At 37.4% G+C, this 15,303-nt stretch overlaps 1 protein-coding gene across 2 annotated transcripts in view; it reads left to right on the top strand.

Annotated features, from left to right (window-relative positions):
- LOC111867905 (LON peptidase N-terminal domain and RING finger protein 3) overlaps positions 1 to 14,485 on the top strand; it is a 179,409-nt gene extending 164,924 nt beyond the window's left edge. For both annotated transcript variants that reach the window (XM_033752851.1, XM_023858122.2), the window contains 4 exons: positions 4,607 to 4,902; positions 5,610 to 5,794; positions 8,128 to 8,324; positions 11,114 to 14,485. In XM_033752851.1, the coding sequence (XP_033608742.1) occupies positions 4,607 to 4,902; positions 5,610 to 5,794; positions 8,128 to 8,324; positions 11,114 to 11,422 (987 nt within the window). In that variant the 3' untranslated portion in view covers positions 11,423 to 14,485. The remainder of the gene's footprint in view (positions 1 to 4,606; positions 4,903 to 5,609; positions 5,795 to 8,127; positions 8,325 to 11,113) is intronic.
- The last annotated feature ends 818 nt before the right edge of the window (positions 14,486 to 15,303 follow it).

Consider the following 15,303-nt stretch of genomic DNA (forward strand, 5'->3'; position numbering starts at 1 on the left):
TTTGTTTTTATTTTCATTTTTGACTATTTTTAAGGGAAAGCTTGAATAAAAGATCCTCAAGTATGTGTTCAGAAAGCAATTAAATTTAGAATCAATATTATTGCTGTCAAATACATTGTCCCATGATTCATTACTTAATTTTGTGACAAAATCTGCCATCGTATGCTTGTTGATTTTCCTTACTGTTTGATATTGTTGATTACTGGGCTGAAGGTCAATATTATTTATTTCTATGAGTTGAGCATCATGATCGGATAAGCCATTTATAAAGGGTCCTACAGTATAGTCTCTTAATTTTGAGTTATCAAAATGAAGATGTGGAGACAGAAGGCAAATAGAGAATAATGGCATCAGGTGTAATGGAGGCCAAGGTTCTTAGAGCACTGTAGAGCCAAGGAGTTCCAAATGTTTAGGCCAGGAAGGTGTTAGATTGTTCCTGAATTAGGTATACCGTGATTAAATTTCATTATGTGGTTGTTCAGTCAAGTGTTAACATTGTAATATGAGGCAAATAGCATGAGTCATTTCATCATAGAAGCAATCAGCTGCTTGTTTATCTGTTAGGTAAAGGCTGTATATTGTTACGTGTTTTGTGCGTCACGCAACAAATAAATCCACGTAGGTCTCAAATTCAGTAGAGCCTTTATTGTTCTTCACTTATACAATCACTGCTTTACAATTGGTAGCACTTTCAATATTACGATGACTGCTTACAATATCTCGGCCAGTACATCTGTATCTCTCGGCATCTATCGCGAGACTCTTATCGAATGTATTGCCTTCTTATATGTCTGCGGTCGTTGCTATGCATTGGACCTTCTGTTGTAACCGTGGAGACTCCTGTTAGAACTACAATATCACTATTGTTGTTTCCAATGCAACGGTCTATTCCAGCGTTTCCATAGCGGTGACTCTTCTGGATTCCAAACGCGTTACAATATGTTATGACATGAGAGCTGAATGCTGGAATAGTGGAGCCAGAAGAGAAGGCCATTGCTAAGTAACCGCTGGTAAACATGCCCCAACATCATCAAACAAGCAGGCCATTGCTAGGCAACATGATGTTTCCTGTAAGATCTGTTCTGAGACTGTGCCGTGAGAGCCAGCAGCCAGTAGTAGAGAGTTGGAATAGTGAGTTAGTTATGAGCCTGTTGCCATCCAGCAGTGATGTAAACACAAGAGCAGATTACTTTCCATTGTTGAGAACCTTAACCAAGCAACAACTAATGAGGACTATAACAAACTGAGACTCAGCATGTGCTGTACTATTTTGTTAAGTGTGTAGATCAGCGGTAATGTTAGAATTGTAGTTACAGGTGTTCAATAAATCCAATTACCAATTCAAACCCTGCATTAAATCACTTAACACGTGACAATATTAACATGCCTAAATTTAATTCTGTTACATGTCACAGTAGGTTTCCTTTTGCACAATTTGATTTGATAATAAAGAAATAAACAATAACTAAATAAATATAATAAATTTTGCTTCCCAACGTTTCCAAGGGATCATTTTGTTTAACAGTATGAATTTTTATTATTTATCTATACTGAAAATAAATTTATATTTGTCACACATATTCATCAAAATCCCAACTTTTCTTTAATTTTAAGAGTATCAACTTAAAAGAAAAATGATGGGAAATAATATCCTTTGTTTTCATACATTCAGAGTGCTATATAAAAATTGCACTTGAACTCAAAATGATGAAATTGCATCGTTTTCTGTGCCTATTGTATCAGTTAAGTACCAACATACTCCTTACTGAAGTTTTTCATGGTTTTTCACATATTTTCCAATTCACCAGTCGCTGATTATTGTATTATTATATAGCTCTATAATTTTTTCAGTTAAGTGTCATTAAATAAATTAAGAATAAAGAAAAACAGTAATTATGTGCAGTGTTAATAATTTTATTATTATTTTTACAGACAAATTGAACATTGATGGACATCTAAATTTTTCCATTGACAAACAACATTATGACAATGGAAGGGTGGGGCCTGTTCATGTACCAGACAGTTGTGTATAGTTAGTGATAACAGTAAAACATTCATCTCCAAGTTTGTCTCTGGCACATCAGTATAATCTCATGTGTCAGAATCCTGAAGTATATTGTGAAGTATGATTATCATCATGACACTTCAAGTGTCCTCTTAGATTATAGGTTTATATTCATCATATATTGTTATCCTTAAATATGAACTCATGACAAAGGTACACCCTTTTATTTCCTTTCAAAGGAAAGATGCGAACTTCAATAACAAATAAAAATTCTTTATAATTTGGAGGGTAAGTTATCATGTATTTTTACATCCATGTTAATTATACTTTTTTTTTTACAATGAACAGTGTTGTATAATTGGACATTCAAATCTTGTTTTCCTTATATGTTATACTTGTGAATATTGGAATATTAGTCATATGGATCTTTTTTATAAAACACAGTATCTCAAATATGTATAATGAATTTACAGTTAAAATCCTAAAGTCAGCAAACTTCTACAACACATCTTATTATTACTCCTTTAATAAGTCTTAGACCTTTTTTCTGTGTTTTAAATACTGCATTACTTTCATTTTTTTTTGGGGGGGGGATATTTACAAAATACTTGAGATAATTAGTTAAACAGGAACTGCATACTCTATTTGCATCTGTTTGTAAGTACTTGTAAACATCATCCCATATTTAATTTTTAACCGATTGTTAAATATTTATATATTTTTTAGAAGACTCTTCTTACAGTTTTCTCCGAATGAACAAAGGGGCATTTAACAGCTATGTTCATAACATGAGCAAAGTGGTCCAAATACCCCAGTTCAACTACCTTTTGTTGTGGTATCATAAAATATATTGTGACATGTTGTGCAACGGAGGACACCCACCTCCCCAGCGGTACGTGGCGGTAACGTAGCAATCGCATTACTATGGTAATAGGCGAGTCCCCGCCCCGCCACTCTCCCCACAGTGATGTAACGCGCAACGCACGGTGACACAACACGGTGATGCGGCACCGCTTCCTACTGTGACGTGGCATGTAACAGGCACACACAGCCCCTATATAAGAGAGCTGCGCTGCCTGCGGAGTTGAGTTGTAACGTGGCCATCGCCGAAGACAGTTCCAAGTTAGTTCCGAGCAAGCCTATGAGCGAGTGTGTTATCAACAGTTCTCAAGGCAGCAGCCTGCTAGTCGAGTTGGAGTATAGCAGCCATCGCGGAAAGAAGAACCGGATGTGTGTGTGATTGTGTAATAGGGAGTGTGTGATACAGTGATACATAGCTCCCCTACTATAAACGTGTAGACTACTGAAGAGAGAGTGAACTGATTTGCGCATAGGGTTATAAATCGTGAAACCCCGCAACTGTGTTATAATTAATTGTAGCCGTTACTTGTAGGTTGTTAAATAAACCAGTTAACAATCCGAATGGCGTCTTCAGTAACGAAACACGTTACAATATTATTTCTAATCATTACATCAATTAGAAAATTATGAAAAATATGAAATTCAAGTCTGCGATGAACAGTATACTGGACAGAATAAAGGAAATTCTATCTCAGAAATACAATTAAAATTGTTATTCCAAAAAGGAATTTACAGTTTCATTTTTGGAACTGTTGCCCCCACCCCAAATCATCACCACCACCACCAACATTGGCTGCAGCAATGAGAGTTTCAGGTCCATTCTGTCTCAGAATGAATCCTCCCGCCTTTTTCAGGGTTATTCTTTGTATATCCTACAGGTGTATATTTCACAGTTCTTTGGACTGGTCTGTTATGCTGCATTTGTTGAAGATGTTCATGCCATTGGTTTTATATTCTTCTAAATTAAAAATTCAGAGTTGTGTGCATTTCATATTACTCTTCATGGTTGTAAGAGGCTGTATTGAGGTACTTGCTATAGAAATTTCATTTCTGCTGTTTCAGCCTGTCTTTGCATAAGCTCTGTTTAATTGCTCAATTTTCAGGGACTACTGTGACTTTATGCAGTTTTAATTGTGTTTCTCATTAAGTTTTATTTTTTGATATTGTGTTTAATTTATATTTATAATTTATAATTATATTTATATTATAATTTATATTTATAATATTTAATTTATGTAATATATTCAACTGTTTCGATTTCTTTTACTGAAAACCTGTGAGCTGCAACTTCAGGTGTTTGTGAAATATTCAGCCAATAAAAAAATCAACTTTGCACTTTTGGAAGTCTTAAGTAATGTGAAGTATATAATTTAATTAACCAGGCTTCATCTTAAGAAGATGATAATTGTTCAACTGATCAAGAAATTCCCCACTGTTTATGGGACTCCAGATTCATTGCTATGCTCATGAGAGCTTCACACTGCCTATCCTGAGCCAGTTGAAGTCAGTTTACATGGTCATACCTTATTTTATTTCATTTACATTTCTGGTGTGGGTTCACAAGCTGCTCAGCTGATGAAACATAAAAAAAATCATATTTTGGACACTTTTTTTATTTCAAAAAATCCTCATCAGCTGCCATTCTGGATGTGTGTAGCTAATGAAAAATTACAGTTTTGAAAATTCATGAGCTGCTGCTTTTACAGTTGTGGTGCATTTCAAGTTTATCTTTTGTTCCAGTACTTGGCAACCAGTCAGAAAGCAGTAACAGAGGTGATTGAGCACTCCTTAAGGCTACTTCTGCCAGCTGAGTACTTGGCTCGTCAAGTGACACATCATCAGGAGTTATCAGAGTTGGTGCAGCTGTGGGGTGGTCAGGTGCCAGTGTTTGTGTGCACTACTGGGTTCCCAGGTGTCCCCTGCCCTCTGTATGTGTATGAACCTCGTTACCGAGTCATGATGCGACACTGTGCAGAAGCTGGAACACGTGAATTTGGAATTGTAGCTTGCCTCACAAAAGATCCAGGGAACAAAAGGTCAGATCATGTGTTAATAAATCTAGTTTTTTTTAACATAATTACATTTCTGAATAACCATTTGGTAGTAGTCAATTAACCTGAAGTTCAAACATCACTAACACCAATATGGGAACTCATTCTGGGACACTTTCATTCATCTTTCACTGTCACAATGTATGTCATTAAAGTAAAGATAAAGAATTAATTGCCTCTCACCTTGGGTGGGGGCTACTAGAAATAGAGTTGCATACATTCTTAAACTTGGTACTAGATGGAGGTAAGTGGTCAGCTTCATGCCCTGGCTGCTTCATCTCCAGAGAAGGGTCCCAGATAGTGGTTGGTTAGGAGGCTGAGTGAGTCCCAGGGCTAGTCTGAGCCCTGTGGCAAAGAGAAAGAACCCCCTACCCCTCCCAGGAATGATATACCAGGCATGCAGTCTGTAGTATAGTCACTGTACTGACTAACCCACTAAGATCCATCTTAATTTTGACCTACCATCTGCTGCTTGATCTTCCAAATGACCATTTCCCATGCATATTATCCATCGATAATAATCTGTACATATCTTTTGCCTACTTTGAGCTGCATGTATAACCTCCTCAGTTTTACTACTGTAACAATAATAGGTGGCCTGCATAATTTACAGACATCCATATACACTTGCTTCATTTAGAAATGCCTATCATATAAGATTGAATTTCCATCTTTTCATTGTTTTACTGCAGCTATGCTGAGTTTGGAACAATATTAGAAATCAGAGACTGGATTCTTCTTGACAATGGTTGCTCCATTCTTACAACTGTTGGTGTCCAGCGGTTTCACATATTGACACGCGGAGAGAGAGATGGTTACGACACTGCAAAGGTGGAATACTTCCGAGATCAACCTATACCTGCAGATAGGCTTCCAGGTGAGGCGTAGAAGATGGGTGTAATGTGTGCATTCCGGGTAAATGCTGTTCTAAATTGTATGGTGCTAAGTGGAAATCAATTTCTCATATGAACAGAAACAAGGGAAGTGCTCTTGGTGAGTAACATCTTGTGCGTTGAAATTTAAGCTGACATTTATACAGGAGGCAAGCTCCGGGGGGGGTGGGGGGGTAGCTGTTAACTTATCAACATCAAGTTTGGTCTGCTGAATATATATATAAACTTATGTAGAAGATTATGGAATAAACAACCCAAAACAGGCAGAATTTTCAGAAAAGCATGCATCATCCATGTCCAGTAGGTAAACTGCCTTAGCAACAATCCGGTGATAGTTCACAACCATCAGAAGGCTAACGTTAATGGACAGATTTCCTGTATCCATCAGAGTTTGTCAGTGGGTCAAATAAATTATTATAGGTCAGTTATTTTATTATTTAATGGTGTTGCTTCAACTGAAGAAGTTACATTCGTTTGACTGAGATGATTATCAGTGGTGGATGCATAAGAATTTGAAAAGAAGTAGTCATTGTATTGTAGCGTGTTGTGTGTGTCACGCTACAAATAAATTTACGCCGTTGTTTGATATAGCGAATTTGTTCCGTTCGCTTGCCTTACACACACCTTACAATCATTTCCACTTGCAGTGTTACAAATACTGCTTACAATATCTCGGCGGTACTGGACTCTCTTCTGCGGCGAATATTCCAAGACTCTCTTCTTCGAAGGCTGGATAAAGACTGACTGCTTCTCGCCAAAGCTGGGCTGTTTATCCCCTCGGCCGCTGCTAGGCAAACGAACCCTCTGTTATAGCAGTGGAAACGTTGCTTTGTTGGTTCCGCGATTCCTACGCAATGACCCATTGTTATTGTGTTGTTCCTGTGGGAACGCTTCGCGTATTCGTCGTAACTGTGGAGATTCGATGTTCTCTACACAACGGCTCACTGTTAGGATTACAGTGCCGCTATTGTTACTTCCTATGCAACGGTCTGTTCTAGCGTTTCCATAGAAGTGACTCTTCTGGATTCCCGACACGTTACAGTATATTTCAAGGTACTGTCCAAGTGTATGTTTCAATAAAACTAAGAACATTCGTGGATAGCCTCAATCATGATGGTCTCTAACCTGTCCAATAATAGAATCTGGTACTTCTGAATACTAGTAGTGGCTCCACAATCATACCCAATAAAAAGAAGTGGAATGTATCTATAGATGCCTGTCACTATCAACCGTTATGTGCATCATATCAGCACTACACTGAAACAGACGCTTTTAATTCACAGCAGTTGTACAGTGAAGTTCTTAACAGAAACAATGCTTTTAAGAAGTGTCAGGCTGAGCATTTGGTCCATGTTACAAATTTTGTGAATCTTGCACAGCCATGAAGAAATCACATATCCCATTTCAGAACCCTAAAGAAAGTTACAATTAGAGGTAAAGTTGTTCCTGTTCTTAATTGGTAGGTCATGAAGACAACCAGAGGGAGTCGAGGTATAGCTCCACATACTAAATGTCATGGTTGAGTGGGCAGCACTCCTGCTTTGTATTCTGGAGGTCTCAGCTATCCTGTTGTGGGTTCTTCAGCCCCATCAATGAAATTCAAGATAGTATACTAAACTGGGCAATGTTCTCTTCCTTCCCCAACCTCTTCAGCTCATTATTCCATAGTCATATCATTCAGTACTATGTAATCTGAGCTACTGAATATGTCATTAAATAAATCATTAAGAAATTAAGGAATCATATGTGCTTTGCTCATGCATGAGGCAGAGGTAAGTAAGTGAGTTTTGTCTCAGGGAAAAGGGTCCAGAGGTGTTGGCAAAGAGGAAACTCCTTTCTTCAGTCGGAAATCAAACCCAAATTGTCTGGGACAGCTGGTCTAGATCCTAAATGAAAGATGATCAAACAATTAACCACACTGAATATAACAGTGCCTTAAAAATGCAATGCTGGAAAATTCAAAATTAATATAGGTATACAGTGTATCTGTGCTTATTGAATTAAATTGGGTTGTCAAAAAGTTGTGTGAAGGAAGGGTGATTAAAATTGATCCTTGACCAAAAATTTGGTCTATTCAAGAATTGTTCTTTCCTATCAGTGTAATTAAATTGTAGTTTTATTTTTACATCTCATTGACAGCAGTGATTGTTATACTGAAATTTCAATGATCAGACATAAAAAGTGGCTTTGTAAATATTATGTACCTCATGATTACTAGTTGTAAAAGATATACTCTTGTAAATTAAAATTCTAAACCTTTGAAACTTTTGGCAGTTCAGTATTTGTTAATCTGTTTTTTTTTTGGTCATGCTGACAGATCTGAAGGATTTACATGATCGAGTTCATCCTAAAGCTTGGCAATGGTTTAATTCTTTGGAGGCAGAGCTGCAGTCTGAGATAGTGAGGGCATTTGGTCACATGCCAGAGCTGGAGGAGGAATGGCCCTCATTGGCTGATGGGCCTGCCTGGACGTGGTGGCTTCTTGCTTTCCTCCCATTGAGCCAGGAGCTTAAGGTGGGAAAATTTTTCTGTAATTTTGGATATTCCCATTATATGAAATGAATTCTCATTTGTAGGATATGAAATTGTCACAGCAGTGGTATGAAAAGTTCTACTTTCCAGGACATAACACTGTGTAGCCCATTGAAAGTCATTCGATGAATGGGAGAAACATGTCCCATCTTAAGAATTTAAAAAAAAGCCAAGCTTTGCATTGTTTGCTAATGGCTTCATGCTGGTTTCTTGCTTGGCCTATTCTTCAACCCTGAAAATGGAGGCAACATGTTCCTCCAAAATGTCTGTTGACTTTTGCCAGACTGCACAGTGTTATATCTCAGGAGACAGAACCATTTGAATTCTCATTTGCTCATCTGGTATCTCCTCCTCCTTCTCATTTTCATTATCATTTCATCACTATTGTTCTTCTGCTGACCCTTATACTTATCTTTTGTTTTCCCAGTCTGTCTTTATCTTTTTATTATTTGTATTATTTTTCTCTTACTCTTCATCCTTCCTCTGCCTCATTGATGTCCCTCTTTTATCTTGGATTTGGTTTATAAAGCTTGACATGCAGAAGGTATGCATAATTAGCGGGATGACCGCATAATGAAGCACCTCTGTCATTCCTCAAGCTGTTGTCAAGAAACCAATTTTTCTAATAGTTTGTAGCTTAATCTAACTTTCTTGCCTGACACATTCACACCAGAACAGCTTCTGTCACCCTCCCTGCAGTAGTAGGTGCACATTACAGTGTGTACTCTGTAAAGAAACAAACAAGCAACACACATGTATGGATATCTGGAAGGTTTTTCTTCAAATTTTTTGTTCATCTTCAAGTCTGCTAGTATTTTATAGCGGGAAGAGACCTCAGAATGGACGAGTACAGCCATTGCTATCCAGTAAGTGGGTAAACAAATACCTGTTTCTAAGCAAGGTCTCGGTAAACACGTTCCTTTAGAAACCATATCCAGCTGCCATAACAAGAATAGAAGGATTGTTGGAGGTGGTGTTTTTTGTTGGGTCTGTCACAAGGTTATATAAGGAGGCCATCGGAGCTGCAGTCAGTTGTCAGCTGTTTAGTTGAGTGAAGTGACATGATGTAGTTGGTGGTTGAGGCAGAGTTCAGTTGTTAGTTGAAAGTTAGCCTGTGAAGAGAAAACTAGGAGGTTGATGTGAAATGGCTGCCAGCCTGGGATCCAGTTAGTTTAGATGTTACTTGACAAGAGTCCTGTACAGGTGGCTGTGACAAGAGAACCTGAGCATAAGAAGCTGAAGAATTGCCACTGTGTTAAATCTGTTACCAGGAAACGGCTAGTGGAGACTGTAATAGACTGACACTAGTCTGTGTGTGTCAGTGATCTGTAAAGTGGAGTTCTGAGTGGCATATACAAGTCATCAGTAGATCCATTCACCAATCTACACCCTGTCTGTAGTCACCCACACCCCTGAATTGTAAGAGTATGAAAGAAAGAAATTCTCCTTTATATAGAGAAAACTGTTCTCCTAGCTACTAGAATGCTCATAAAACCTAACATTTTATATTCCTTTATTTCTGAGTATATTATTCAGATATTTAAGTTGATAGGAAACATGTTAGCTCTATAGAATCATATGCTGACCTCTGTCAATAAACAAAAGAACTAGGGATCTCAGATCATATATGGCACATGAAACATTTTTCTGTGTTCTTGTTTTGTGCAAGAATCACAAAAGTGTAAATTGTGTGCAGAAATTGGTCAGTAAATTATATGATTTTTAGTTTGGACCTCCTCCCAGCCCCACTATGTAAGTCAGAGATGGCAAACCATTTTGATCCCAGGCACCAGATTCACATCAGAAGTTGCTAAGTAAGAGAAGTGTCACCTGTCCGTATTGCTTCAGTACTTTAAGGTGAGATATCTGCAACGTCACATTTGTTAAACACTTCTTCATTTGTTAGCTTGTCACATTCTGCATTTCTTTTATTTGATTGATGATTTATTACATTTGACTACTTGCATTCCATTTTTCAAAATACTGAAGAGTTAATAGAATAGTGTTTTTGTGCAGCTGCCTTTCTGTGGGTAACTGTATTGTCACGTGACAAATAACTTCATGTGGGTCTCTTGATTTAGCGAATCTTTATTGGACACTCACACTTACACACTTTACAACTATTATCACTTGCAGTATCACAATTACTGCTTCTACTATATCTCTGTGAATACTGCATTCGACAGCGACTCTCTTACACCTGACTTCTGGCCTAATACTCAACTTCCGCTCGAGACCAGACCCTTTATATAAGCCACATGCGCTCTCAGTAGAGGGTTCAGTTTCATGTGTTCAGCAATCCTTTGCTTTGGGAACACTCCTTGTAGAATACATTGGTAATGTGTTTCATCTCATCCGTTGTGACTCAACGACAATCCATTGCTATGATTTGTCGCTGCGGGAGCTCCGCACTTTCCACGTATTCAATGTTGTGGAAGTGTCCATTTCGATTGTAGCGGTTGTCATAGCAATAGGCGTAAGATAACACATCACAGTATTTTTAGTATTTTGGACAGATACATAAAATAGGAGCAAAATGTATCTTATGTAAATGAATTTGTGAACTGTTGAATTATCAAGTGACTTCAGCATTAACTCTGACAAAACTTTTAATCCCTGCTGCAAGCCAATATCTCAGTTGGTGCCATACTTGAAATCTGTGCTGGTGGTTTGCCGTCGAAGATACAGATTGAAGCATTTGTTACACATTTTATCCAGTACTTCTTGTCTAATGTTGTCTTACTTTATTTTGCCCTCTCGTTTGTATACAGGTTGAAATACTGGCCACAACAAGTCTAGAGAAGCGCTTACGAGCTATTGACAAGACATTGGATCGTATCCAGGCAGCAACTGCTGCAAGGCAAGAACAGGAACTTGCTGTAGCAGCTAGACATGAGCAACAGACTTCAAACAGTGAGCATCAGGCTGGTCCTAGACAACAAACTGGAGAGTCACTTGACCAGCAAGAACAACAAAGTCAGCATGTAGTGACTGCAGGCCACCAGCTGCCACCCCACATATTCAATTCCCGCTTTTTGGGGGCAAATAGGGAGCGAGTGGGTGTCATGGGGACATCCTGACTAGCACGGGTGGGAAGGTGGAAAAGGAGGAGAGTTGGGGGATCCTGGGGGAAAGCAAGATGCAGAACGATGAAGCCTACACTGTTACCAAATAGTTAACTGGTTATAGAAAATAATATTGCTGAGATTGCTCGGATACTGACAGGAAATAAGATATAAAAAGCACTGAGACAGCATAACTATGTAACTCATTCTACTGGGCAGAATCCTTCATGAGACCCTAATAGTTTCTCAGCTGATCAAGAAATTCCCTGCATTTTACAGAACTTGAAGCTTCATTAATGTTTTCACAAAAGCCTACAACTGGTTGCTATCCTGAGCCAAAGAATTTAGTTTGAGGTCCTGTGTAACATTTTGTAATATATTGCAGTTCTCAGTATAATTAAATAAAAGGCATTTGTAAGCTCTATCTTCTTACATCCCTAAAACCAAAGTAAAGGAGCAGCTAATTTCATCCCTGTCCATCCTTATGCCTGTCTGCTTATCCACCCTACTTTTCCTTATGGTATTTATGACACAGTGTCAGAAGATAGAACTTGGGAAGCATTAACAGAGCAGATGTGCCTGAATTTTTATACTAGGCTTACATTTTCTAACTTCTTATTATTTAGTTCAAAAACTGTTTCTGTATAAAAATAAATTTGTTTTGTATGGGAATGAAAGTACATATGTTACAGGTGTTGGGAAGGAAAGTTTTCAGGTCAGAAGGCCTAAGAATAAAGTAAGTGGGTAGTTAAAGACATCACATAATAAATAATATACACAGGCCATGTAACCCTGTTAGAATAGTGTGATGGACTGGATGTAGAGAAAACAAAGAATATGTATAGAACTTTAATGCTTGTAAAACAGTCACTTGGAAGACTGAGAAGGAGATGGGAGAATAACATTATGATGGATCTTAGATGATGTGGTGGATTGAAATGGCTCAGGATTGTGTTCCAGTGGCAGGTTTTACATTTGCTTAATTACATTAATTAACTGAGATAAGTTGGCTGAAGTAATTGTATTAACTTTTTGGTCCTGGGGTTGAGTAAGGTGCTGCAATTATATCACAGTTTAATTTGTTTTTGTTCATTCTGCAAGTGAACCCAAGACTGATTAGATTTAGTTTTATTAAAAAACAATGAGTTTTAGAGATTTACATTTATTCTTGCAGGGATTTAGGTTCTGCCTCATACTTCATATAGGACCTGTACTGCCATGCTCCTCTCATAATTAGACTTTTCCAGCATTAGCATTGTTGTTCCCATTAAGATTATCTCCAATACAAACCATGTGCCAATCAAATTTAATTTTGTGTGTGTGTGTATTTCATTCACAGTTCAGCATTAGTTGAGCCAGAAGGTGACAGTTTCTAAAATGGAAGCTAGTTGTACCTTCTCTATGTAGGTATGAGAATGGAAAATGGCTCAGTGGACTAAACTTTCATGTTATGTGCTGTGCCATGTGCAGTACTGCACACCATCAAGCTACTGAGAAGAATGTTTTAAGTGTTATAGCAGATCACCACAGTGCTCTGTGGGACTGAATACAGAACTGCACTTCCACAAAGTTTTCCATTATTGTGTGACATTAAAGAGCTTTTATTTGATAACTACAAATCATTAATTATTAATATTTATTAATATTATTATTTTATTTTATTTAAGTGATGTATAGGTTTTTTATCCTGTAACATATTCAGTACTGTATGTTTTCGTTTTGAAGCAAGCAGGCATGTCCAGGAATGTTTATTCTTAATAAAAGAGGAATGGTTATTTGATTTGGCAATAAAATCCAAAGAGATTATTTGTGAAGAAGTGTTGTTTTCACACCAAATAAAGTAAAACTTCATGTCAGTTAAAAATGAATTACATTTTCAGTTAAAGTAATTTGAGGCAGTGTTGTCTTCAGTGTTGCTTTGAAATATTTGTGTTTCTATATTCTGTTGTTGCTTTTTTTAATTTATATTTTGGAACATGTTGAAACATGACATCATTTGCTTTTGTACAGTATATACTGTATATATGATAGTTGGGAAGGGAAGAACCCTTTACCAGAGTAAGAGCCCATAGACACACTAATGTTAGGTGAAATATCTTATCCTCTCTGAGAAATGTCTTTGTGATGTGTCAACATAGACTGATAAAATGTGTTGTAGTATATTATGTTTCTTCAAGAAGTATTGAGACTGAATCTGTGAAAACTGAGATATGCTCACAGGGATTAGGGGTTAATAATTCTGAGAGTAGGTCATCATTACATACTCCCTTGTTCCACCATCCATTCCAGTGCTAGAAGAAGCCTCAAATTCACTGTGTGCACCTGCCAACAGCTGCTCCACTAAACTGTGTTCATTTATTTTAAAATCATTAAATATTTTGTCTTTTATCATTTCTTTGAAGTTTAATGAACAGAAAAGTCACATGGAGCCATATTTAATAAGCAGGAAAACTGTCTCATTTATGGAATAATGTGTTTAGTTAAAAATAATGTTGCACAGATTTGGCTGACTTGGTATATTCTCATGGCAAATTTTCCATTTGCTGTATTCCCCATTTTTATGATGGTTTATTACACAGTGCATCACAGATATAGCTCAACATTTGTTTATAGAAATTACAAATCTATATTAATAGACTGATTCTGTGAAGCATGAAACCTTTGTAATGAAAGAAAAAGATAAACATCACTTTGGTTTTCTACACAGCATCAGTTACAGTGAGGAATGATGTGTTGATTGCTGCTCAGTGTCACTGTTATAACCATGAGCCATGTTGCAGCATCAGCTGCATTTTTTCTGAAGTTTTCATCAGTTTCTGCAAATTCATTTAAATCAAAAGCCACAGACAAGAAGTATATTTTTCCTTCTTCCATGTTGGCTGCTGTGGAATGGTCTTGGCTGAGACATGCCTTATTTACAATTCTTCAATTCATGCAGCCTGACAAGAGCCATAAGAAATTCCTCTTCAGCTGTTTCATGAATAGTCAAGTCTTCTGTAATTTTTGCACTATTATTATTATTATTGGAGGGGGTGGGTTTCCCCATGCACCGCGACCAGTTTGATCTATTGTACGTCCCCCTGTGATATTCTGCCAGTCTCTATACCCTACCGGTACTGGTGCATGCCATCAGTCCTGACTCAGCCCGAGTTCGGCCTCTACTGGCTCAGCGGTATCCAGATGCTTCCCCCATATACCAGAGGCATTAGAGACTATTGTTGGGCGGGAAATGTCCTTACAATTTAGCTCAGAGGTCTCCTTGAGACATGAGGTTCTTTTATGTGCCGTAAAGCTACGACACGGGAGTTTGATTTTCAGATCTTCATTAGTTAAGAAATTTTGGTTACCATCTTTTCATACTTCTTACATAATTTAATGTGAAGTTATGTGTTATTGGACCTAATTAAAGTGCACATGAAAAAATACATGGACATGCAGTAATTGGCCATGTTTAATTTAGCCACACACCTGCATGTTGCATTTTATCTGAGATACAAATTCAGTGTCAATACTTTTTGATCAGATGGATTAGGTTTGCCACTTAAAACTCTTTTCATCTCTGAATGTTTTTCCTCTGATATTTTATGAGTCAGGAAAGTTTACACACCCTCACATTTTAGATAAAATCGTAACTCTGTGGCAACAGTTTGTGCCTGTGAAGTTCTTTGAGCAAAATGTGTGATCACAGTAATATTTGGCAGGAAATTCAGAGCAAACAGTTATTAATAAACTATGTATGTCATAAAGTTGATCTGTGGGTGACAGGTCCATCCGCTATTTGAGAAGAGTGTGTCCGTAGCATAATGAAGATACATTTATTTTTAATGAAACTTATGACTAATGTAAAACTTAAACTGCAGTGTTGTAAATATACATAGTCAAAAGGGTAATTAATA

Source organism: Cryptotermes secundus, unplaced genomic scaffold (genome assembly GCF_002891405.2).
Source record: "Cryptotermes secundus unplaced genomic scaffold, Csec_1.0 scaffold111, whole genome shotgun sequence".
Lineage (NCBI taxonomy): Eukaryota > Metazoa > Arthropoda > Insecta > Blattodea > Kalotermitidae > Cryptotermes > Cryptotermes secundus.